The following is a 27,406-nucleotide window of genomic DNA, read 5'->3' on the forward strand; positions in this document are numbered from 1 at the left end:
AATATTTTTCTAAATATCTTCTTTTGTGCTCTACAGAATAAAGAAAATCACACAGGTTTAAAATGACAACATGATGAGTAAATGATGACAGATTTTTTATTTTGAAGGTCCAACTATTCATTTAAAATATAGCAAAATTTACTTAGTATATTATACACTACTCTTTATACTTTTTTAAGAAGTTTGTAAGTACTTTTTATAGAAGACATTGGAAAGTAAAGTAAATATTGCCCTCCGGCACAGTCACCCTAGAGTATCTGGAGGGCTGTATTACATAACAGAGATCATTAACAGTCACAACATAAATCTGTCAGAATAGGCCCAGCAGCAAAAGCTTGCTTGTCCTGTTTTCTAAGTGTGTGCAGTTACAGTTTTATTGCAGTAGATGGCAGTATTGACCTCTAATTTATATTGAAACAGCATGCTTATTTATTGAGTAATTCATAACAGTTTTTTTGTGAAGAGTATTTATATTAAATATATGCGTAATCTGAATCACAAAGACCCTTTTTGCCTGGTATGTTTGCACTATACAATACAATACAATACACAGATGATCTATATATAAAATATAAAACAAATGAAATCCAATAAAAAATAAGATAAAGATATAGAGTGTAATAACTATGCGTGAGGATAGAGTTGATTGTATGCACAGATTATGCGCTATATACAGCATAATGGAATATAATTTGCTCAAAAATAAAAAACGGTTCGGTATTCTCAGGAAGATATACTTCATGTTATTCAAAAATATTTTTTTAGCATTTGATATGCCTCCCTTTTGCATGCACTGTATTAATGGCACAAGTTTTTGCCAACTCTGATTAAAATGCTCTTTACATTTCTACATTCAAATCTTAAATTTCCACCCTCTTGTTTATGCCATATTTGCCTGTATTTACATAAATGTGTAAATAGGTGTATGTTTACCCCCACCATTTTTCTCTTCCCAACAAGTATTCTCTGACGAATATTTTGTTCCTCTGATGGAATCCGGAGGATGTTGACAGAAGTTGGTTGTAGATGTTAATAATTTGTTATGCAGAAAAGAGATTTATTTAGAAGAGCCACAAAGTTTAGTTTGAATGTCCTCTTTCTGCAAAGCATTGTAGAGTGATCACTCTGAATTCTAAACTCATGTTTACTTGATTTATTTCTAAATATATAATTCTTTATTGAATAATAAAAAATACCAAACATCCAAATAATTTTTTATCTTTCTAGATGTAAAGTAAAGTAAACACAGGGGTTTAATATTGTGTTATTTTCACCTCTAAATAGTGTGTTTTATGCCCACGTACAGTCTTTTCCTGTTCATGGTTAATAAAATCACATCAACGTGGGTTACAGAAAAGTGTGTTTTGAGGTAGGTCAGGTGCAGTTGGTCAGCAGGAATTGATGGCTGAATGTGAATTGCTTATTGAAAAATGCATATTGGTCCAACATTAATCTGATTATGGACCTCATCAATGTTCCTGGTGGTTATGGCCTATGGAGTATAAATAATTTGACATTTATGGGCTCGACTGTGTTTAGAAAGGCGGATGACTATAGACAGGGGGTACTAGATACAGAGAGTAGGGGATAATGTGGAGAAATGCTCACATGGACTAAAGCATGACTTAGACAAACTGATGCCTTAGAATAAAACGGCATCTCATTTTAGGTGTAACCGTGATTTTAGGTGTAATGGTGACTTACTGCGAGAATATATAAAGCAAGAGGGTGGAGTTGAGTATTAATAGCCACAGAACACACACACACATGCAGGTGGTAACAAATAAACACTTTTTTATTTTTTGTTATGCTTTGCTGTTACTGTGTTTTTTATCATTTAAGTTGTAGAAGTCTTATGCCACTTAGTTCACCCAAACATAAAACTTCTGATATAATTTTCTCATATCACACTCATGCGTTGCCAAACCTGTACATTACTCTTTCTTTTGTGGAACACAAAAGAAGATATTCTGAGGAAGGTCTCATTGTTTTTTTTTTTTTTGCCTATACAGTCAATGGGGTCCAGTGTTGTTTGGTTACCAACATTTTTCAGAATATGTTTGTACGTTCTGTTGAATATAGAAAGTCATAAAGGTTTTGAATGACATGAGGGTGAATAAAGAAAGAATTTTAATTTTGGGGTTAGCTGTCCCTTTAAATAAAATGTTTTCTGTATCTTTAAAGGTTATTCACAAGAGAGTAAATACTTTATTTTCCTCACAGCCCCAGTTCTGTTTTTGTCAAAACTCTAGCTGATGACTGTGAATTCAGAAAGCTTATTATCAGTCCACCCAACCCCTTTTTGTCTTTTGATTAGTAATCCGAATGGAGAAGACCCACCTTCTCATATAAATAAATTGCTGTCCCTCACACACACACACACACACAGGCTCTCTCTCGTCCCCACCTCCCCTGTCACCCTGTCTGTACTGAGATTAAGCTCCGCCCTTTCCGAAGCAGCTACTGTTCCTGTCAGATGTGATGTCAGATTGATTGATTTGTTAGGGAGAAAAACAGGGACAGAGGCAGATCACTGGCTGAACCAACTGAGCCTAGAAGAGCAGGAAGTAATAGGGCGCAACTACATTGGCAATAAATACTCAAGTGTTTCAATAAACATTTCACATTGTTTATCTGTCACAATATTGTGGGTTCTCAACATAAAACACTTTCAATAATTAAGCCGTGTGGCTACTCTGGCAACCAACGCATCATTAATCCATTTCCTTTTTGTTCTGGCAGGAGCTGCATGCTGCACCATCACAAGGTAAGCTGTGTGTGTGTGCGTGTGTGTGTGGGAGGGTGTGTATGCGTGTGTACTTGCGTATGTGAATTCCCAGCGAGGACGCTGACAGAAGCGATGAACCGCTTGCCATGTGACGTGCAGAAGTGCCCGCGGGATTGGTTGAGCGGAGCGATGACCTCAGCAAGCCTCCCTCCCTCCTAGCAGCTCCCTCTCTTCTCATCCCTACCTCTCTCTGCTTTCCTCTCTGTCTCTCCGCTCTGCTTTTTCTTGCCCCTTTTCAAGCATCCTTTGGTGATCGTGTAGAGCACAGCCGCAGTGGCTAGCAGCAGCATCCACGGCCTAAACATGGAACCCTAGTCATCCGACGGCCCCCATACAAAGGGACGCAGGGATTTAAAGCCAGAGGGTTTTGGAAGCTGGGCGTGTGCTCTGTTTTATTAGATCCCTCCATCTGGTAACCAGGGGCTTCTGTTTTCCCCTCCTCCCATTTCAGGCTCCTTGGAGATAGAGGAATGCAAATCTGCAATCATGATGGAAGGTAAGGGCTTGGTCTATTTTTATCTTATTAGTCTCTGTGCCTACTGTTTGCTTGTCATTGCAGGCGGCCCGGCATGTGCTGGCTTTAAATGCCATAAGCTGGCCGGCTATTTTGAGTGGCTTGACATTCCGGTAACTTGCATATCATTCTTCTCAATATAGACGTTATGGAGATCTTAAAGACAGATCACAAACACACGCACATGTGGATTTTTCGCATACTGTATATTCAAGAATTTACACGCATTCATGCTCTAATGGCCAATAGCAGACATATTTGCATTTTTCTTTGTGCTTTTGTCTCACCCCCCATTACGTTGCTTGTCTTTCTAAAGGATTATTTGGATTTTGCTGTTACGGCTTATGTGCCCAGCTGGCCACTTAGAATTCTCTTTGTATATGGAGTTGACACACCAATGCACACAAATGCACACACCCACGCGTTATACTATAACGCAGCACTCGGTTTTAACGATGTGTCCGCTCAAGGCCTTTTTAAAGGGACATGCATGTGATTCAACGTGTGTGTTCATGTGGACGATACTGTCAGCTGTGTTTTGGAGGGAGAAACGAAGGTTTTATACAGGTTTCTATGTAACTGTCGGTCTGACACGAACGTATCATTTATTTATACCGCCGGATCAGATAAACTCAGTAATGTCAGTTTCAATTTCACAGGCTCCCGATCACCATTTTCTGGCCTTGTGTGTTGACGGTTGATGTCATGTTTGATGTCCAGACCGGATCAAATGGAACAAATTAAGTGTTTATAGATGGACCTTGAGTAAAACACAGGATTTAGAGGGTTAAAATCATGTGTTATGCAAATTGAGTTTTGTGGAGATTAGAAAAAGTTAATCATTGGCTACTTCATGATATACCAGGCTTTGTTTTTGTTTGTGTATATATTTATATAATATTTTACAATACACTATAGTACATCCTTCTGTGGGTGTGTCACCTTTGCTCATTGTGGGTTTTACAATTCATGTTTGTAATAATTGTGTTTTATCGTATGTGTGTGCGTGTGTGTGCATGTATGTGCGTGTGTGCGCGTCTGTGTGTGTGTGTGACGGAGCTTATCAGTTTAGGTGTTAGGTAACAACTCGGCAGCAAAAAGTGATTGTTACTGTAGCTTCAAATAGATGTTATGAGGTGGATCTCTTAGTGTGGCTAGCAAAGGCTTAGCTAGGTTGGCTGTGCATGGATTACTTGAAGGTGTAAAATAGGATGATAATCCACTTCACCCTGTGGTTTTCTCACGATGCCTCCACCCTGAAAACCAAAAGCTATCTAAACATGACTGACTCTGTCTGGTGGCCTTGATGAATTTAGAAAAAAATAAGGAATGAGTTAATATGCTTTAACTCACTATGATGATGAGGAGAGTCCATAGACTTTCTATGAAGGTTTCAGACAGAAGTCCTGTTAGTTAGGTTTTAAGAATCAATTTAAAGCTGCTCAATGCTTCTGCTTCCTATTTGTCAACACAATACTTAAACTTAGACCTCCCTTTTGTGAAGAACACTGCCAGAAGTATACAAAGTAGCTAAATGTTTATCTGGTATGTGTACAGTATGTAAATGTTTTGCACTAAATGGACAGTTACAAACATAAATGTTTACATTTAGAAAAACACCCTTCCGATGAGGCTTACAGCGTTGGGTGGAAAATTTTAAGTTTCAGTTCTGATTTGCAGAACTTGCATTTCCATGTAAATGGTGGTATTTTCGTTTCTCTAATTATTTATGGCAGGGAGAGTATTGGATCCTCTTATTCTCTTTCCATCCCTTCATTTGCATAGATCATTCAATGTAAATCAGTTGTACGGATCCCAAAAATCAGAGCATTTGGGATCCTTGAGTATGTAACACAAATTACCCTTTTTCACAGTGCCACAATGTTACAATGTGAACATGCAGATCGTGTCTTAAAGGGATAGTTCACCTTTAAAATGAAATTCTGTCATTATTTACACGCCCTGTTGTCATTTCAAATATGTTGGAGTTTCTCTCTTTTGAAGAGTACAAAAGAAGACATTAAAACAAAATGTTTGGTAACAGAAAACCGTTGGTCCCCATTGGCTTGCATTGGTTTTGTTTATGGACAATAGAAGTCAATGGGGACATTTTTCAAAATATCTTCTTTTGTGTTTTGCAGAAGAAAGACAATCACAAAGGTTTAAAATGACAACAGGGTGAGTAAATGATGACTGAATTCTCATTTTGAATGTGAACTATTCTTTTTAAGATGCAGGTAATGATGTTGTTTGCTAGCTCAGTGGCATAGGTTGCAGTCTAAACGTCTTTAAATACTACATTTTAACAATATGTTTGTTATTTTTTTGTTCATTAATAATTCTCACACATTTTGAATAACCATGATGCATATGACGACTCTGATCAGCTGACATTAAGGGCGGTGACCTTAGCAAGTATAGGTGGAGTCAGACTATACTGTCTTAATAGAAGGATTACTGTATAGACTGCCTTAAATAGTGTCAGTGGTAGATAGTATGTCCTGTACTTCAGTGTGAAGGTTTGTCCCCACCCTACCCCACACAATCTCTCCATGTGCATGGTTATACTTAAAGTGTGGAATGACAGATTGTTAAGAGCTGTATACTATGATAATACACAGATGTTATTAGGTAGATATCTAAGATATAATATATGATCTCATGTGAGGAATACAAAGGAAAAACAAGATTTCTTAGTTCTATTTTGATGATATTTTATATTTTGATAATACTCCTGCCTCCATGTATTTTATGTAACCACCGGAATATTTATTTTAAAATGTTATATCGGGAGATATTTTATATTTACATTGATGAAATGAGTGACATAGTTTCCCATATTCTGTATTACTGGAGTTCTCCGTGTGCCATGTGGGAGTGGTAAAATAATAATTCCAGCACAGTATGTAGTTCTACTTAACGTTAACTTAATTTATTAAATTGAGGAATGAGTAGCTTTAATGCTTATTTGGTAAATTGTGTAGGATGCCCTCAGAATTACTCTGAGTAGCACAGCAATGTACAGTATAAACAGATTTTTACTTTTGAGTAGCATGACATTATTTGTTATTCGTTTTCAATTGCCAACAACATTTACATTATGCATTTGGCATATTCTACCATTTATTTGTGTGTTCTCTTGAAATCGAACCTATAACCCTGGCATTGTTTGGACAAATTGTACAAAATTGTTTGGTTTCCTCATTTCCCCTCATGTCTTTTCAAAGCTATGACTTCATTCTGCAGAACACAAAAGAAGATATTTTGAAAAACCTCAATAACCAAACAACACTGGACCTCATTGACTTCCATTGACTTCCACTTGTGTGGACACTAAACCACTAAGACATATTCAAAATATCTTATTTTTTGTTCCACAGTTGAAAGAGTCATATACAGGTTTTGAACTGCATGAGGGTGAACTATCCCTTAGAGGACTGCCCTACAAGCAAATAAACACTTAAAAAGTTAGATATCAGAGGAGGAGGTTCACACACATACAGTATGTAAAAAAGCCTCTCACTGTACTGTGGTGAGACAGCCTTTTCCAGTTGTTTTGGCAGTGGCTGGGGCGGAGACTGGGACAGTATATCCCACCGTGCTAAACCAAACAGGGGTTGTGGGAGGATTTTGTTTTTTTAGTGCCACTAACGTTGGGAGCATCTTTCACCATCACACAGTATTCAACAGAACACACACTGAATGCAGTTTAGGCTCTACATGTGGATAGTACGAGGAGGAAGTTAGATGATTTACATTAGGGTTTCAAAAATGGTTTTATTTCAGGATGCAAATATTGCAGTGGACATCAAGTTTAAGGTTTATCATAAATGTCCTTAAATTCAAACTTAATTAATGTGAACTACATAGGCCCAGATATTTAACAATACTTTGGGGTCACAAGTGTCCCTTAAATCCTACTTTGCGTGCTATGAGGTGATTGTCTGAACCCAATGTCTGCGCCTCCCTGCACATCAAAAGAGTCCACTGGGCTTTCAGTCCAGTGTGATAACACTCTCTCACCCCCAGAATCACTGCATGCTTTGAAGAATGAGTGCCTTTGTTCAGCAGGCAAAAATGGATTGGTCAAAGAACCAAAATCAACTTCTCAAAATGAGAAAATAATGGACTCTTCGGATAACTGTAAAATTTGAGGATGCATCATTATGTTTGACCCAACCACAACTGCATATGCGTGATGCCACGGTATGTTAATTTGCTTAGTCAAACAGAATTTAATAAAAAAATATATAATGGCAATTTCATGGATTTAGTGCTGCCGATATTTTTGCGTGGATAGTTTAGCGTGAAATATCATGCACTTGTAACCAAGGTTGTTTGCTACTGCATTAGGTTTTCACATACTTACTGCGCTCACTCACTGTGTATAAGACTGATGAATTTGATGTATTAAAGCACTTGAAGTTTATTTGAACACCAGAAGTCAACATCAGAAATGTAGCAACTCTACCTTGTGGGGTTTCTTCTTTACACAGATTTTAACACTTGCTCATTGCATGAATGTGTTTGCAAAGGTAGTTTTATTTATTTGTGTGTGGGTGTTTCAGTCTGTTTGTGGTAGCAGAATCCCCAGATTAGAACTGTTTGCCTAATTTGACCCTGGATTAACAGATCCCTATTTCCTCATTTGCCACCAGTCACAGCACAAGAACACGAGTTAGACAGCAGAATGATATAAATAAATTTACGACATGGGAAATAAAATGAAGTGTGTCAGAAAATCATTGATTGTCTAAATTAACTGCAGAGGGACTGATTCTGAAATCATTTAAGACTAAACACTAAAAACAGTGCAAACGGTCATGCATGTTGTATGGTTCAGTTATGTTGGTAATATGTATTTGTTTTATCTTCAGTACTGTGGTATTGGGAAAGGAAATGCTGGGTTCAGAGTAGCAAAATACTTTACAAATAATTTCCGGTTTACAATGTCGGAGTGGATTATCTTGAAATTTCCCTCTTTTTCCTCCGCCGGTTTGAAGGTTGAAAAGTTCACAGCAATTGGATGGACTTGTTTTGGCACTACATGAAACATCTTTAAGTGAAATATAATACCACTTTATGTCTAATTTAATAAAGGAAGCTATTAAACACATGCTTCTCCCCTACAGTACATCCCTTCTGCTGGTCTGTTTATACTGGACAGGAAGTGTATGATCCCAAAACACTTGATGATTTTGATGATTTATTAATTTACTTCATTTTTTATAAGCATTTGCTTAGGTTTATTTATAAAGGCTTTTCCTGCTTACACTTTAAACCGCTGAAGCTTGTGACTATCCCGTGTGAATGATCCTGTGTTTCTCAGACTTTGTTTGCACTTACTTCACATAAATCTGATTTGGAGGTAAGAGGTGATCTAGTCCATTGACTTAAACCGTGCCACTCGACAGCCATGATATCAAGTTCAAAGTCCCATCTACATGAATAGGGGAAGTCAGATATTTTGTCAAAAATCACAATTAAACAATTAAAAGCTTTCCTGTAGCTCAGTGGTAAGAGCATTGCGTCAACAACGCAAGATTGTGGGTTCGATCCCAGGGGATTGCATATACCTATGTATGAATGTATATGATATTGCAATGTAAGTCGCTTTGGATAAAAGCGTCTGCTAAATCATAAATTAAACATGACATGGACAGTATCATAACTTTTGTTTACTAAGCATAAATTGCGCTAAAAATCAACTTTTTCGAATTCGCCTCATCTACTGGGAATGCGCACAAGGCCACACGAAAGCATCGCCCCAGAGAATCGTCAGTCTGCCATGGCTCGATTGGCTCATTTCAATGGAAGGCGGTTCTTCCGTCACTAGAGCTACCCTATTAAGTGTTGCATTCCTCGCCATTCATTGTAAGGGCAGTGGTGAATCTTGTTAATATTAATATCTTTGTCTTTGCGAATGTTCTTGCTGTCATTTTGCGAGTGAATACATTTCAACCCTTTCTTCAGACATTTTCAATATCTAATGGATGAATTTGGTGATGTAGTACTAAGGTTGTCAGCACAATACCAAGAGGCATTCTTATACAACAGAGCTTTCAGTGAGAACAGAAACAATCTTGCCATTTTGTGCAATATTTTATTTTGTTATGCATTAACCATCCAATGCTGACTTTTTTACTTCTTTACCATATACTATATAGCTTATGTCAATTCCAGAATGAATGGAATGTATGAATAAAAAAGGTCATTTGGACACAGCTCCAGACATATTTGCTCACTTTGTTTAAGATTACATGATTGAAAACACAATAAATACATCATATTTGTTTTTTTATACAGATTAATTTAATTCCTTTATTTGTTTCCTGTCTAAAAAGCCTAGTCTTTATTTGAGTATCTCTGCTTAACCTGTATTTTTTCTGTAGCCTATATAACCCTAAAGTGCCCTGTTATGCAAACAATAGACAAGCCTTCAAGGGAAAAGCAATTTATTCCCTTGCTTTGTGCTCTTTATGGAGTGATGATTTAACGCATTAGTTTTGTGGCTCGATTGACAGATTAAAGACTCTCTGAATGGACCTTGGCTGTAATATAACAGGAAATACATCTGTCAACAAGACGTGTGTATGACGCATTTAAGACTGCACTGAATGGGTTACTGTGTTAGTGTATGTTTATTGTACATAATAGAATTTCTGTGGCAGATGTAGAGGAAATTTATTTTGTCCATGTTATTTAATAACGGTGTAATGTTTCCTGTAGCTCAGTGGTTAGAGCATAACGCAAGCAACACCAGGGTCATGGGTTTGATTCCAGGGGATTGCACATACTCTGATACAAAGCTTTGGATAAAAGCATCTGCCAAATGCATAGATGTAATGTAAATGTAATGTTTGAAAAGGTCTAATCTAGATGTTTTATCTATATGGTCACATATAGTGTATGTACTGTAGCTTTCCTCTTGCTCAGTGGTAAGAGCATGGTGCTAGAAAAACCAAGGTCATGAGTTCGATCCCAGGGATTGCAAATACTTGGAAACAAATGTATAGTGCAAATACAATGTAAGTCGCTTTGGATAAACGCATCTGCTCAATGCATAAATGTAAAGGTAAAATGTAGATGTACTGCTGTAATTTTGTGTGCTTCTGGGGCTGGGGCTAGCTTGTGTTCGGCTCTGTGAGATGACTCATCTATGGTCTGTATCTTACAGACGGTAGGCATGGAGGTGATGATCTTTGAGGTAATGGATACATACACCGTAACAATTAAATGCTGAGCTTGAGCAGAAATAGAAGAGATAGTGTTGTTTTTTTACCGAGAGGGGTTTGATATACTTTTTAAAGAATGGGGCCTTTTTTAACAAACAGTCAGTGAAAGTTGTCTAACCTTTAGGAAATGTTGAGGTTGTATAGTAAACGTTATATGATCACCTGATACCACAGTTTAGAATAAAGCGAATAAATTCTTTAATTTTGATTTATAAGAAAAAAAATGAAGTCTTACTATTCCAAATGTTTTTTTATATCTATTTTATAGACCATCTGAGCTATAAAAAAATCCAGTGTTTTTTGCATTGTACTGTATATAAGATATTTTCTAGCATAAAAGTAACGTACTGTAGTATAAATTACTAGTGTTAAAGTTATCAGATGTCCATATTTCCACCACTTAAAACGGTTATTGTGGCTTGTTCCAACTCCAAAGTCTTGGCCTTAAATCATCCAATAATATAAATCATCCAATTAAATATACTAATATTTAATATTAGTAATATTTCTTAAAATTCAGACAATTGTGACATCATGCTGTGATTGGAGCCTTCATGCACAACATTATTGAGAACAAATTAAATCTTTCTGAAAGTACTTGAATAATTTACCTACATTGTAACACTTTTTATTTAATTCAGTATGTTTGCTATTTTATTTCATTTATGGGAAATATAAATGTTTTTTGGGTAGCAAAATTTACTATATTTATGTCACTTAAGTGTCACTTAAACTAAAGTTTCCAGTATTTTTTTAGCAGGATAGTTAGCTACATGTTGTTAGCTTTTACAATACAATTTAGTCCCAATTTTTTAATACAGATATTGTCTTAGCACAGCAGTTGATTTGAGTTTAATAACAATAACAGTGATATGTCATTTTGTGTGGGGACTGTTCCATGTGAAACTGGGTTTCTGATGAATCAAATACTAACAATGCCTGTGGACCCCATCGTGCTCTGTCCCTGTCCCTGTCCCAAAGATGAGTCATACTGATTAAGTTTCATTACACCCTGCTCTAGACAAAAGAGACTCCATTGATTTTATCATCAGCAGAGCTAGAGGAAAACCGAATTTGGAAGGCGAATGGCTTTTCAAATCAGCAGAATCTGAGCGGATGGCTTTGTGTTGCTTCCTTGAGATTCAGATTGAAACTGTTGTTTGTCTGAAGGCAGTACTAGAGACTGATATCCAACTTGTCCACATACTCTAGAGGACAAAAAAACTAAAATGATATATTGCAGAGAGCTGGTTAAGACATTTATGTAGCATAATTCAAATGTATTTGCTTAAAAAGTATTGTAAATGGAAAGTAGTGCCATAGTTGTGTATGACTTTATGTGACCCTGGATCACAAAACCAGTCTTAAGTAGCACGGGAAAAATTTTATTAAAAGCCAAAAATACATTGTATGGGTCAAAATTATCAATTTTTCTTTTATGCCAAAAATCATTAGGATATTTAGTAAAGATCATGTTCCATGAAGATATTTTGTAAATTTTCTACCTTAAATATATAAAAACTTTATTTTTGTGAGTGGATGGCCTGCCACAGTGCCCCTGATTAACAACGTCAAAGGCAATTTTCTCAATATTTTGATTTTTTTGCACTCTCAGATCCTTGAGTTTTAAGCGGTTGTATCTCAGCCAGACGTTGTCCTATTCTAAAAAATCATACTGCAATAGACATCTTATTTATTCAGCTTTCAGATCATGTAAAAATCTCAATTTCATAAAATTGACCCATAAGACTGGTTTTGTAGTCCAGGGTCACATGTATGTTTTTACATTTCCAGCATGAAATTATTCAGAAGAATCTTACCACAGACTATTTGACCCAAACTATGTTAAAACCTAACCACCCCACCCATATTTGCTTGTAATACATACTGTATGTTTAAATCCCTTGGAATTTTTTAGAGAGATGGTTCTTCTCTTCTTAAGGCAAGTGTCCATAGGGATTTTTTCCCATTCAGACAGAAGCGTCTGTGAGGTCAGACACTGATGTTGGGTGATGAGGGTCTGGCTCACCCTCTTCCAGTTCCAGTTTATCCCAAAGGTACAGTGAAGTCCAGATGAGTCATATTCAAACTGAATATTTCTTTATGAACCTCACTTTGTGTACAGGCGTATTGTAGCATTACAAACTGGACAACCGGGCATGACTGAGTCCTAAGAATAGAGTCTTTAGACACCACACACTACAACACACAACTGCAGACTATAGACACAGACTTAGCCCAGTTCGAACAGATTCTGCATGATGGTCACGAACAAATCACATTCATAATATTTTGGTTGCAATTTGTTGATTTGATCTACATGCATTTCAGTAGTTTAAATGGTACAGAATGCACACTGCCGACTTTTCCAAAGTGCACTTTTATGCGAAGGACATAAAGAGGGCTAAATCAGCCCTTTGAGAAACCACTCTGATGCTTTCTCCTGCCTCACACAGTCATTTATTCTTTCATTAGAATCTATCTCTTGGAGAGGTCATTTTTAAAAACTAATATGTAGTTTGTTTCTAAATAAGGAAAATATTTATATTTTACATTTGAACTATTTTCACTTACAAAAAAGGAATTGTTTGCACTTTGGAAGCGCTTCACAAGTTCATATTGTGATGCTTATAATATGCATATAATATATACATATAATATGGAACTGAACGGTAGTACTTATTGTATTTTCATTGTAGATTGTGGACCATGCATGTCGAATACGAATACAAATATTTTACCCATCAATTTTTTCAAAAGCATCATTTACTTATCATTGAAGATTTCATCTATCCATTTCCTTTAAATGTTTTATGCTTACTCCTTCCAGTGAAAAGACGTCTAGAAAAAGCAGACAGATGTAATTCGATTTCATAATAGTTCAGTCTAGCAATAGCTGACTGTCATTTTGTTGTTGTTGAGTTAAAGATGTTTAGGGAAGACGGTTTCATATCATTTCCTGTGCTTTCTCTCAGTGGGTGGTGGAGGAAAAGAGCAATTTGGGTCCACATGGACCTAACCCATCACAAACAGGGTTTGCTTCCGCAGTCAAATCCAGATGAAGGGAACTCCCATGTGAAAAGTCAAGATTAAAGATAGAGCCCAATGTAAAAAGCCCACTGACATTCCTTAAGAAAACCATTTCCTGATGGAAGTCATGAGTGAAGAGAGAGAACCGTACTTAACTGACAAACAACAGAAAATACAAAATACAAATTTTTCCTTTGTCATTAGACTTAAAACTAAATTACACATAATTAGCCATAAACAAATTTCCCTTATGCTCCAATGACTAATATCATAAAAGTAAATTGTTTTAACATGAAAACAATTTATGATATTGGGTTATTTGGTCTTGTTGGTGCCAAAGAGCAGCTGTTTCGAGAGTTTACTGTGCTTTGACTCTCTTTCCATCTGCTTCTGTGTCTCATGATGCTCCATCTGCTTCTTCAACAAAGGATATCCATTCACTGCCAGTATATTGAATCAGTTCAGTGTGGATATTGTCCTCAATAAACAGGGTTCTCATGTAGGAGGGCTGTGGAGAGTGCTTAATGTGCATAGATTATTTGGCAGAAGAAGCCAGCAGTCAACAGGATTAAGTCATCCAAGTGTGGTTTTGATAGGACTGTTAAATCCTAGTAACTGTAAATGACCGTTTGAAAGAAATCAGTCAATATGCATTTCTGTCTGATATCACTTGCTGCAGTTTTATAGCCAATCTTAAGATTGATTGGCATCAGCATGACACTAAGACGCGAAGCCACTTGATTGGTTGTTTAACTGGCAGACAGCTCAAGGACTTGGCGCATGTGTCATACACTGGCACGAGATCTTTGCTTCCCTCTTTAGTCTAACACAAAATGCCCAGACCTCCATTGCAGATCCAGATTCAGTGCCTTCAAACCACTGTAGTCTGGTGTTTACCACTTGTATTTTAAGAAGTTGGATGGTAATAGACTTTATTTTCTTTTAAAACTAAAAAACTGTGTTTTTAAAACCAATATTAACAAAAAATGTGGAATTAAACGTAACATAAGATATCTCCATTCCGTTCCATTTTCTATCGCTTATCCGAACTACCTCGGGTCACGGGGAGCCTGTGCCTATCTCAGGAGTCATCCGGCATCAAGGCAGGATACACCCTGGATGGAGCATAAGATATCTCAAAATAAGATATTCCATTATCTTGCATTACACTATATTGTGTACATGTTGTGCATACATTTGTAGATAAAAGTACATCATGCTGTGCAGCATTTGTCAATGTTTTTTTTCATGTGCAGGAGCAGAAGGTGTTTAACGTTTAGTACATATTCAATTATCCGGCGTGACTGTTGGTGGATTTCCATAACCATGTTTAAAAAAGCCTATTCCACCATTCTTTTAGCCAAATGAGTTAGCCAGGTTTAGTGTTTGTTAGTCATAGTGAGACTATGCAACGTGACTGGGCAGATCGTTCGGTCGCGAATAAAGGAACTCATGGAAAGCATTATCATTATGACATTTCAGTAAGCCACTTCATAAAACAGTCAAACCAAAGTGGATTTCTGAAGAGGTTTTCAGATAACATGAGATTTACATTCCACTGTTGAGTGCTTGTCTGTCTCCTACAAGGGAATCATAGCTTATCTTGTCTGTTGTATGTTAATAACTGCATTATGTTTAATTGATCATTTTGTTTTTGTTAGGACATGTATTGAATTTTGGAATATGTGTCGTTGAGTGATGTTTCCAGGTAAAATTCCCATAGAACTGTAATGTCACTTTGGTTTCCACATTATTCCTATTGTTGGAATGGCAATTTTGATTAACTTTTCCAAGAGTGCGCTGCTTGTCCCTCATGTGAAATAATCCAGGTCATTTTGCTAAATTTAGCTTTAGTGATTTTCTAGAAATCTAGGAACAGGTTCTGTCGGTTGGGAAGAGATAATACATGTCCTGGCAAAAATTTTGTGATGAAAGATTTAGTGATTGTTAGTTTTGGGTTTACTTTATAGTTTTAGTTTTTTGTGAGGAAACCACATTAATCTTTTATGAGAAGTTTATTCAGTACAACTCAACCAAGAACTGACCATTGACATATCAATTATGCAGGTTGGCATTGTGAAAAAATGCATAATGCATATTTTGAAAGCATGTTTAGAGCCAAGCCTGGCAACCGTATTTATGCTTGTAAACAGCTTAAAGGGGTAGCCTTTGGGTAATAGTTTTCTCTGGTAACATCACTGGCCAAGCTTAGTCTAGCCACAAGCTATTAGTGTAATATCTTCCAACGGTTCTTTTGCCAACGTTGTAGTTTGATACTTTTAGGACTATGAAATGTGTGTTTTTTACCTAGGAACAACCGTTTGTTTAGATAGTGGTGCAGAACTGATTATTAAAGCAAATGGCAAAGAAATGTTTGATCTATGTGGACAACATAATAGTAAATAATAAATAGTCATTTTTTACTCAACTTACCTGCTGGTTTAGGACAGGAATTATCAATGCCAAGATGCCCAGACGTGAACCCATTTGTTTATATATTTAATAATAGTTTTTCCATGAACCCCAAGATCTGTACATCTGTTTTAATATTGTAATCACTGTTAATGAATTTCTTAGTTGAAGATCGAATCACCATGCTTGCGTTTCCAGGGAACATTTTGCGGGTCATTGCATCTGTGAGGATCTTTAGACAAACAGTTAGATTAATGCTTGTTCTCTGATCTCTTCTCCCAGTCTGATGGCTTGTCTCTCTCCAGATGAACTGATTGTTAAGCATTAATCCCTGCTTAAGTAAATGTGCCATGCTGCTTCTTGCAATGATGTATTAGAATTAAAAAACCAGACGGATTGATCTTTGTATTTCTTGTTTTTTCTTGATCTTCTGAATGCCAGTTGGAACTGGGTCCTACCATGTTTAATGGTTTTTGCTCTTCAGTTGCAGATGTTTATGATTTGTGTTTTTGATGGAGAGGCTCTTGTTTGTGGAATTGCAGTGAAAGGATGGTTTTTCTTGAGGCAGAATGTCATTTATTTGTTTGTGGTTATATTTACATTGGCCCCGATGGGATTTGACATAAAATGTATACATTTCATAGCATTGAATAATAGAATATTAGACCGAGTGCCAAAAAGTTATAGACCTTTTGGGAACTGTTAAAAAATTGAATAAAGTCATGTTTATAAAGTTTTATCACTTTATGGGGTTACATCATTCATATGTTTAAGTCTTCCAAAACAATTTTGTGTCGCATTAGCTTTGTTGTGTTGGTTTTGACAATAGATGCCGGACATTCTTCACCTGACCTGTAGAAAAGGCCTATTCGTCCCGTTCTGGTGATTGGTTGACATCTTAGGGAAAATCAAAGGAAAAATAACGTATATACGATTACTTAAAATATAAAAGGTATAAAAGCATAATCCATTTTCTATTAAAAGTCAGTCCATCTGCTTATACGTTCTTGCTTTTGTACCCTTTTGACATCGTCGTAAATTACTTTACATTAATGTTAAATAAATTAATTTGCAATCTCTTTTTCCCCTGTTTTTGCCCAGTCTCTAAACCCCTAAATATCATCTATCAGTATTTCATTGTTATATCTATCAAAAATCTCTACCTTTTTCCTGTTTGGTTAAGTGGCTTCCTTGGATGGTTAGCGCTGTCATTTTCACACAATGCCACAAGCCACCTCATATGGGTTTGTTTCTGTAGGATGTGGACCATTGAGGTTAGTTCAGAGACTGTAATCTTCTCTAACAGTATGTGGGTTTAGTTGAAATGACGATGTGTCGGGATTTAAATTCAAAGCTTAAAAGTTTCATCCATGTGAACCAAGAATGATGCAGTTGTGCTACTTTAAAACTACTACTGACGTGAGTAGCAAAAGATGAATTTAAAGTACCACATTTATCATGGTATTCCCTTTATATCTATCCTTCCTGTTGTTATGATATTGCCATGATATTCTTGCAAGCACTTTGTGTACCTTGCAAATGCCATACAATAATATACATGAATTGTGTATGCAATAAGTTATCAAAGTACCATCTTTGAAACCATCAATTTACAATAGTACCACCCCAGTGTTTTATTGTAACGGTACATTCACAGGGGGCATCAGCGCTAACCCTTCTCCTTTACTTTGAATGGGTGACGCCATACGTTGCCGAACTGAATTGTGGGTCCGTCGTCGTCGCGTCTCTGCCGTTGCTCGCGGCAGAAGTTGAAAATTGAAAAAGTATCAGCTTCACTTTAGACTCGCCCTCTGTCAAGCGTTGATTCTAACGCCCCTTGTGAATGCAGGGTAAGGGTTTCTGTTTTTTGCATCCTGACCAGAACAGGCAACCACAACATTACAACTACTCTAACTCAACATTAAAAGTCCAGCATGATTTCTACCACAAAAATCTTATGGAACAATGTAGCTGATTTGTAAATGCCCCGTGAGCCTCCAGCATTGCAGCGGGGTAAACAGTTATTTGCTGCATATTATAAAATAAACAAACTGATTACTAATTACAAACAATCTCAATTACAGCTAACCTTTAACAAGAGCTCTCTGAAAATAAACACTAATCTATCCACTCAGAAAGGATTGCCTCTGTATAATAACAAGGGCTTTTCAAACCACACATACAAGGAGATTCTGATTAGGTAAAGCACTTTTAAATGCTATCAGAAAGTCAAAAACAACAATGCAAGACTTGTTTTGAGAAAGATGTCTAGATGTGTATTGTGTACAAAAAGTAGGTGTTGATTATATTGACTGTAATCATCCCATATTAGTATCGACATCAGCGAAAATTTAATCTCCATCGGTTGACCACTACCCAAGACCTTGCTACTTTTTATATCGGAGGCCAGTCTAATATAAGCTACAAACAGATCTGCTTTCTGCTGTCAAATAAGATTGTTGTGAAAAGCATCTTGCTCAAGTGACTTATAATTATTGCGTGGATAGGTCCATTTTTAAGTCATGATTTGCTCTGACTTGTTTAATCTCTTGTGTAAAAACAACAGAAAAGTTCATACAACTTCATAATTGAGATTTCCCAACATTTTCCAACACTTTAATTTCTGTAGATATGTATATAAATGTATGAAGCACTCCAGCACAGATTTTTTTTGCTTATCCTGCCAGATCTTTTGAATAGCTGATGAAGAGTAGTGTAGTCGTACAAGAAATGAAAAAATGTGGAAAAACAAAGAGTGAATTGCATTCTGCAAGGCTGTGTTAGGAAATATTTAGTGAAGATCAATAATGTTATCCACCATGTTGAAGCTGACGGTCGCTGCAGAGGCTTTATTGATTCCGTGTCTGCTGGGTCCCTGCAGCCCAATAATACTCGTGTCCAAGGGACTTTATTGGTATTAACTAGGATGTCTAGATGATTTAACTATGAATTATAGAGGTGATTTTGGCTGGTTGTCACATTATTTTACTCCAAAGAATATGTCTCAAGGATGTAGTTTTTGCCATGGTAACTTCGGCATAGATTCATATCTGTAATAAACATAAAATATATCTGATTTAACACACCTTTAATACCCTATGACGGGACATTTTGTCACATGGTACTTCACTCTATGTTACAAAATGAACTGCCTAATCTCACGGGAATACTATTTTACGACGTTGCTTGTTTGTATGAATTTGTACATTGTGAATCGTACAAAAATGCATGATTACTAGAAAAAAAGCAATACTGAAGAACCACCCTAATCCCGCCCCTAACGTCTCTGGCCCAAAATTCAATTGTTTTTAAAATGTACGAATGAGATCGTACAAATTCATATAAATTTGCCACATTGTAACAATTTTTTACATGTTGCTGTGAGAATGTGTTGGTGTATACCTGCTGTTCATTGGCAATATAGATTTTCACCTTTTTTAAATAAAGGAATTACTCACCAAAGGGAATAAAAAGCCATCTTCCGCTGTGTCGCTCTGAAAAGCGAGGTCTGCTATGATTGGCCAGTTAACCAGTGCGCAGTGATTGTATGAATACTGCAAGTGTGTGACGGAAATGTAATGCCTCTTACTATATTTGAAACATCAGGTTCCAAAGTAATTGTACTGACAGGTACGCCCACCTTACTTGCATATACATTTGGGCAGTCTTGGTCAAATCATTCCACGAACTGACGTAGATTTGTAGGGTGTGGTTACACGAGGCGTTTCAGGCAGGTCTGGATGAGCATTCGCTTTTAGAAAGAATGCATCTTAAGTTCCCGACACTTTCATTTCTGCAATTTTACGTGTCTAATACATGCACGGCCAACTTATAACACACCAAAGACACATAAAAACTCATATTTGTGCCATATAACCCCTTTAAATTTCATAGAACTCTGGACATAAAGTGTTTTAAATATGCACACATCCACCCACACCTATACACACACAGGCATCCAGACTCACATAAACAGTTAGAGCAAACAGTTGGTCTGTAGGGTTGATGAACAGATGGTCTATAAGGTTGTGTTGTTTGTGTTTGTAACTCTGTGTTTGTCTTTTCCAAAACCACAGGATTGAAAAAACGCACCAGGAAGGCTTTCGGGATACGGAAGAAAGAAAAGGACACTGACTCTGCGTACGTTTAAATATTTTATTCTGTATACCACAATTAAAGTCAAATAAAGGCCCTTTGGTTTTTACTTCTATAACATTACTGTTTAGCTAACAGATTACTGATTTTTTCCAACTTAAATCTATTTATTCAATCAAAGTGTTTGGATTCTACTATATACTGTACATATTTTCGAATATTTTTAAAGAAAAACATATTAGCCAATTTTTGCCAATTTTTGCCAATAGGAAATAAATTCAAGTTCATTGAGGGAAAATTAACTTATTATCATGTAGATTTTATTAATTTTCCTAAAAAACAAGTCTGTCAAACAATAAGATAAAATCACTGATCTCAAAAAATATTTTTGGCAGTGTGTGACAACAGACTTATCACATCTGACTGTCTGGCTCCTCCATCCACATCAGAGCAAATATAAAGTGTCACATCAGATCGACTCGGATACATCATTTCATGTCGCCGCTGTAAGCTGCTTAACCCCCCCTCCTTTAACTAGTGGCAGGGCTGTGACATTCACATTGAGTTTTCATTAACACACTGGAGCATTTGCTGCTTCCTCAATAAGATTCTTTATTTCCTGCCTCAGCGTTTGAAGCGGATGAATAGATGATGTCTGTTTGAGGCCCAACCCACAGGTGTTTCTGTGCGACAGAGCGATGCCCGGCAAATTGCTTCTGTACTTGAGTTAAGAGAAAGTGAGGTTTGCATATTAAGTGGGTATTAAAGACCTATTTGATTATCTCTCTTTGTCTATCTGTTTTGTTTTCTTCATCTTTTAGGGGGTCACCAGACAGAGAGGGAGGAGTAAGTACCTCTTAATGTCTAAAAATATTTTTTTTTTTATTTGTGTTTTGGAATTTAAAATAATGTTTGGCGCAATGCACTATACACTGAAAACACACTATATAGAAAACATATCATATGACATTTTTCTGTTGTACTCTTTTAGTTTGTCTTTATCGGTTTTATTAAGAGATATATGGATTGAAAAATTGAGTTTGCCAGGCGTAAAACGTGTAATAATTTATATTATGTTTTTATTCATCCTTTGTATGATGGATGACGGTGAAACAGGAGCCCCAAGAGATTGAATCGGTACTGAACATATTGTACAGTAGAAATGGCATAGTCATCCAGATGAAGGTCTAAAGCTAGACCCAAATTCCCACTAAGCACTTGTAGATTCCACTAGTGGCACCTTCAAACAGGACAAACCTTCACCTAATGTGAATATCACGGAGTCTGACTGATATCGCTAAAGTTCTCCTTTCATTTGCTCAGTCACAGAAAAAGACCAATGGGGCTCCAAACGGCTTCTATGGGGAGATTGACTGGGACAGATATGTAAGTACATATATTCAGATGCCGATAATCTCATTGAATCACAAGTGTACAGTTTTTCATACGTTGATAGTCGCCACTTTATTTAATCTGTGTAGTACCACCCAGACTGAGATAAGTATATGTTTGTAGAATTCTCCTGAGGTTGATGAAGAAGGATATAGCACAAGGCCAGAAGAAGACGAGGGAGATATCCTTCAACTGAGGCACGAATTGTGAATTTTTTCATGACCCTGTGAAGTTTTAAGTGCACTGCCATGTTTTGTAGATGACTAGACACAACCTTCTTTTCATTTACATAAAATTAAATATGTTGTCCTACCTGACTAAAGTCTTTGGAGTCATGCCAGTTTTGGAACCATGCCCCTTACAAGTGACCCCTTAACAGCCCTGCACCAGCTCCAAAAGAGAAGAGTCACTTTTTCTCCTCTAGTGAGTCTGAAGAAGATGAAGACCACCGCAGAAGGTTTAAGATCAAGATCAAACCGCTGCCACCAGATGCTAGCATCGCAGCCCCATCGGTAGATGAATTAAAAGCCTCCATAGGCAACATAGCTCTGTCTCCTTCGCCTCTGGTGAGTCCAGCCAATATTACCAATGCATCCTTAGCTTATGATGAGATTTCCCCCAGCATTCTTTCTTTGGCCCTGTCCTAAATGTGACCATATCGCTAATCAGTCCTCTGGGTCTACAGCCACATCAGGTGTGCAATTTCAGACAGGGCCTTAATCATCATCTGCCACTGGTGTTGCATATCCAATGTGCTTGTATTTTTGTATATGTACAGTGCTATGGGGGTTACATGGTACTGTAATGGTATTAAATGGCAACACCGTGGTATCATGTAATGGAATATTTGTGTACCGTGGTGGCACTGCCTTAAAAAAACTATTTGGTAGACTGTACTTTTTGTAGGTAATGTGTCTGTCACAAGTTTAAAAGTATGTCTGATCTGTTGGACAAGATCATCCGCTATGAGTTGACAGAAGCATTCACAAGTGATTTAGGAAACCTTATATGCTAATCATGGACACAGTGTTTCAGATTTGTAAGAAAGAGCCTGTTGCACTGATACAGATATTATTAGAAGGCTTGTATAATGGAGTAAGTGCAATTAGGTTTTTGTTAACTTCCTTATCACGACAATAATAGAGCCACTGAATGACAAATCATACAAGGCAGTATACTGTATATCCAGATCCAGCTATGGCTCTAAAGTCACAAGTGGATTCAAGGCTTGTGGTGTGGTTGATATATCAGGTTGTCACATGTTGAAAGGGGCAGCTCTGGGGCAGCTCTAGGGTGACTGGAGTATCGGGGCTTAAGCCATAGACATCCTTTAATGTGTCAGAATCAACCTTTTCACAACTAATAAAAACGCTCGGGAGCTTGCGCTTTGTGGTGTCTGCTGTTTCTAAGCCACCATGAAGTGCGCTCGTCTTGAAGATTTTAGCATTTTATTTTATAGAAATCCTACAAAGTTTATCGTCTCCCAAAAACGCGTCCTTTTTTGTCACATCCATAACACATGTTTATTTCCCTTTTTAAATATAATTTTTTTTCATAAACAGAAATTTTTAGACCTTTAGACTCTATCAACAAAGGTTCAGTAAAATATAAACAGATGCTTCAATATAATCGTAACAAATGCATACTCTGAGCAGTTTTACGTCACGTCCATTACGCAAAATGTCACGTCCATAACGCTGGAATTGCCCATTCAAAAAACTGCAAAGTTTGTTCCGAGCAAGCAATACGGCTGCCATGCTATGCGCCATCTTGGATCAAGACATTAGTGTGCTTTAAATTAGTCTTTACAGTGCATTTACATTAGAGATTCCAAAGAGATCCTGGAATGAGCACATGTCTGAAGACTGATCTCGAAACCTTACCATGTACCATTGTATAGCAGAAGTATCAGAGAGAAATACCATGGTGTATAAATACCACGGTACTCCCCTGTTTTATGTGCAAAACAGCTTTTTAAACCCAACACATAACATTAACTAATATAAGATGAAGTTCCATATTGGCCTGGGAACTTTTTACTGAAGTCTGTCTGATGGAGGTCATTCCATCAGACAGATGGAAGTTAACAAAGGTATGGTATGTAGTATCTTTTCTAAATTAAAAGAATGAGGAAACTGAGATAGAGTCACACTGGAACGTCACTTGTCTGTCAATAATTCAACTTGGAAACTGGGCATAGAAACGTCACTGCACGGTGTAGTAAGCAGCAACACAGAGCACAGGCATTCAGGTCACAGCGTGTCACATGAAGAACTTACACTTTAAATTATTCACACACAGAGAAAACCTTGTCAATATGCTTTTTGGCATATGCTTCTTATCTATCAACCTATTGAAAAAAAAATCTGAGGACAATCTGACCTGACCTAGAGCGACCAGGGTTTATCGGGCCCCGTCTTGTTTCTTAAATCAATTAGTGCCCAGATTGGTTTTTAGCTGATACAAAGTAACTATCTTTCCGTAATTCCGTAAGTAATTATATTAAAGTAATCGTAATAGGAAATATAATATTAATATAAAACAAAATATATAGAACATTTTGTATTAAAGTGTACATTTCATAACATGTACATAGCGATGTTACCTGTAAAAAGAACTATGTAGGATTGTATCTGCATATTATGCTTTATAAGTGCATAAGCGTTAAACTCATTATGACCTCAGTGACTAAAGTCCTCTATGTCTAGTACGCTGGAATCCCAGACATTCCTTACTCATGAATTAAACATCAGTCACATGCCCATCCTGTGCTATGGCAACCTGTGCGTACGTGTGTTACCATGGCGATGGATTAGCCATAAATGCTCTTCAGAAGAAAGTGGGAGCAAAGGTTGAACAACACACACTGTAAAATCTGCACTCTATTATTGTGTCAGAGAAGAGTGATTATTTGTACATTGTACTGAATGTTTTTACTGTACATCACTTATTTCTGGATGGCCAAGACTTCCCGCAATCCAAAAAGCAAGGAGAAAGACATGATGGTGGAGGGAAAACAACACAAAGACACATGGTTTCTTATTTTAGCACACCTTTCGACCAGGTGCTGGGTTCCAGATGGTGCTCATGTTTTATTTATATGTTTTGCTTCTTTATTAAGCTTCCTGTAATGGGCCGTCGTCCAACAGGAGTTAACAAGGCTGTCGGGAAACACTGTGTGCCCTGTCTGTCTTCTTTTTTATTTTGTGGCTGAATTTAGACAGTGTTTTGTGGTGCTTTTTTGTTAGATAAGCTAGGTGGATATATTTTAAAGAAATCGATCAAACAATAAAGATTTTGTAATTTTCTCACTCTGCGACTTGTCTCGCTCACAATGACAATTAACACATTTTTATATGAAAACAAAACCTCTTTTGAGGTGTTTCAGAGTAAAAACATATATGTAAATATATGTATTAAAAATAGTCAAAATATAAAAAATATACTCTCAGCTTTGGTTAACATGTTCATTAGCAATGTAGCCTATTGAAGATTTGTTATATGAGGGATAATGTACAGGCAGCTGGTTGTTTTCGCAGAAATAAGCCCCGACAGTGTGATCATATCACACATCTTGTATAACAATGAAGGGGCTTATTTTGCGATAACAGCCGGCTGCTTGTACATTATCCCGCTTATAACATGAAATGTGAATTTGAAATATTTGACTAGCTAATTTAAACGAAGGCAGACCTTCCCCAAGGAAAAGCCGTTTACTTTCAGTTTTAAGATAAGAAACGAGGTTCAAATGTCATGATCAGGCAATTTGGTTTAATCATTTGTAAATATAATGTCATATACAGTATGTTATCGAAAGACATAACTGTATTTTTATTTAATCTGTCAAAATAACCTGCCAAAATGACTTGCTTCATCAGGGTACCGTGTGTTATTAGTTTTGAGCGGTTGTTATCTGGGAATAACGAAACTGCAAATGTCGCGACTGGCCAAACAGAATCAAGCCTTCAAACGAGCCGTGTAATAATGATCTATGATATTATGTAGCCAGGGGCATTCACTTGTATGACAATAAAAGTTATTTATTAAGTTCACACATTGATATCTTGATCTTTTGTCACCATCGACTGATCTAGCTAATGTTTATTATGTGCTGGGGGTGATATCTCGTAGACCAATTGCTAAAGCATTTTCCTCAGTGTTGCATCATACAGTAGTCTATGTAGTAGTCACTTTATCATTCCTTTAAAATTCACTTGTCATCTTGTGTTTGTGGATGCTTATCAGACCTATACTAATGTAGATTATGCTTCCTGTCCTTGTGTCCCTCTGCCTGACTTTTATCCTCATTGATGCTGCCTGTTTTAGAGGAATAGTCCGGTAAGCTATTTATACTATGTCCTCCTCATTTCAAATGCTGTCTTCCTGCATTCCTCTTTCGTCATGATGATGAACGCATGAGTAGTGTTTGATGTGCAATTGTGAAGTGATCTACGGTTCCTTTTGGTGTTTTAAGGGTTAGTCTACCCCAAAAAAAATTATGTCATCATTTACTCACCCTCAAACAGTGCTTGAAGTGGGCCGGTAAGCGCCGGTACTTCTCTACTTTAATCACTCCGAGTCAAAGTGTAATTGAATGTGTAGAGCCCCAGCGTTAGCATTAGCCATTACGCTTTTAAGCACGGAGCTACCCAATTTCAACATATTGGCCAATCAAACAGGGTTTACAGAATTCCATACAGAGGCCAAGCAGCAGTTCAGCCAATCATACTAAAGAAGAAATAACGTTCAGCCAATCAAATTGAAGAAAACAGTCTGCAGGCGTGCACTAATGACTGTGGCTGTGTAGTGAGGTGTGAAAAGGCAAACATAACAACGCGAACGGTTTTAAAATAAGATTTCAGAGATGCAAACTACTTGACTTTTTTGCGAACTTTAAATGTAAACTTAGGTGGTTTGTCACATAATGTAATGTGTATTCATCTTGAAATGCCTAACAACATAAAATATAAGTGTATACCATACAACACTAGGGCTGGGTAAAAAATATTGATTATTCGATTTTAATCGAATTTTAATTTTCAATTTAAACAAACAATATCGATTCGGGAAATATTATCTGTATTTCGCCTCTCGTGGATGGCGGCATTAATTAAATTGAATTTTAAAATCTGTTTTATTTCTTAAACATGTTTCAAGTTGTTCATGAATTTCAAGATGTTCATGATTTCACTGATGCGCTGTTTTTTTATCAAGTAATGTTTGGTAACTCAAAGCAGAAGTAAAACGTATATCAAAACAATTGTGTGGGCTATTAACGTGAATGTGTATTCAACTAATTTCGCGGTGGAGGGGGTTTTCAGTTACCAGCCTATATATTTAAATATGGATTCCATGTCTACAAAACTAATATTTTAAACGAAATACTGATAACTAATCGATATCACATCGAAATTGATTCGAATTCACACCATATAAATAAGAATCGAATCGCCAAAATGTTCTAAAACCATTTATTACACTATTTCCTGACCAAACATGATGCGATGAGATTCCTGCGATATGCAATTTGACTGTCTAAACCGAAGATGAAAAACGGGCGGGACGCAACAAAACATCACAAAACACAGCCAATCGGAAAACACCAGACGCTATGCTATAATTTCAGAATCTAAACTTATGTAATCAAATGAATACAGCCTGTGCTTATCCATGTTTGGCAATTCATATTTATGAGTTACTAAATTACTAAATTGTTTATTTGGTAAAAAAAGTCCAAATACTGTTTTTTCCTTCAAGATATTTCAAATGTGGTAATAATTAGCAAATGGCAACGTGCACAAGAGTACCTAAACATTTTTTTCCCCACTGCGAGCACTGCCCTCAAGTTGTTCCAAACCTGTGTGAATTTCTTTGTTCTTATCTACACAAAGAAAGATATATGGATGAATGTTAGCTACTGAGATTTCTGGGGCACCATTG

At 36.8% G+C, this 27,406-nt stretch overlaps 1 protein-coding gene across 11 annotated transcripts in view; it reads left to right on the plus strand.

Annotated features, from left to right (window-relative positions):
- The window catches only part of sgip1a (SH3GL interacting endocytic adaptor 1a), a 58,125-nt gene that overhangs the window by 11,094 nt on the left and 19,625 nt on the right, over window positions 1-27,406 (plus strand). For 5 of the 11 annotated variants that reach the window (XM_056749850.1, XM_056749848.1, XM_056749851.1 and 2 more), the window contains exons 1-7: window positions 2,893-3,284; window positions 20,056-20,119; window positions 20,896-20,920; window positions 21,398-21,460; window positions 21,590-21,647; window positions 21,854-22,032; window positions 25,793-25,804. In XM_056749850.1, the coding sequence (XP_056605828.1) occupies window positions 3,275-3,284; window positions 20,056-20,119; window positions 20,896-20,920; window positions 21,398-21,460; window positions 21,590-21,647; window positions 21,854-22,032; window positions 25,793-25,804 (411 nt within the window). In that variant the 5' untranslated portion in view covers window positions 2,893-3,274. Of the gene's footprint in view, window positions 1-2,742; window positions 2,768-2,887; window positions 3,285-20,055; window positions 20,120-20,895; window positions 20,921-21,397; window positions 21,461-21,589; window positions 21,648-21,853; window positions 22,033-25,792; window positions 25,805-27,406 lie in introns of those variants that run through there. The other 6 variants (XM_056749844.1, XM_056749852.1, XM_056749845.1 and 3 more) reach the window with 6 other exon arrangements.

The sequence above is a fragment of the Triplophysa dalaica genome, chromosome 6 (genome assembly GCF_015846415.1).
Source record: "Triplophysa dalaica isolate WHDGS20190420 chromosome 6, ASM1584641v1, whole genome shotgun sequence".
Taxonomy (NCBI): Eukaryota; Metazoa; Chordata; class Actinopteri; order Cypriniformes; family Nemacheilidae; genus Triplophysa; species Triplophysa dalaica.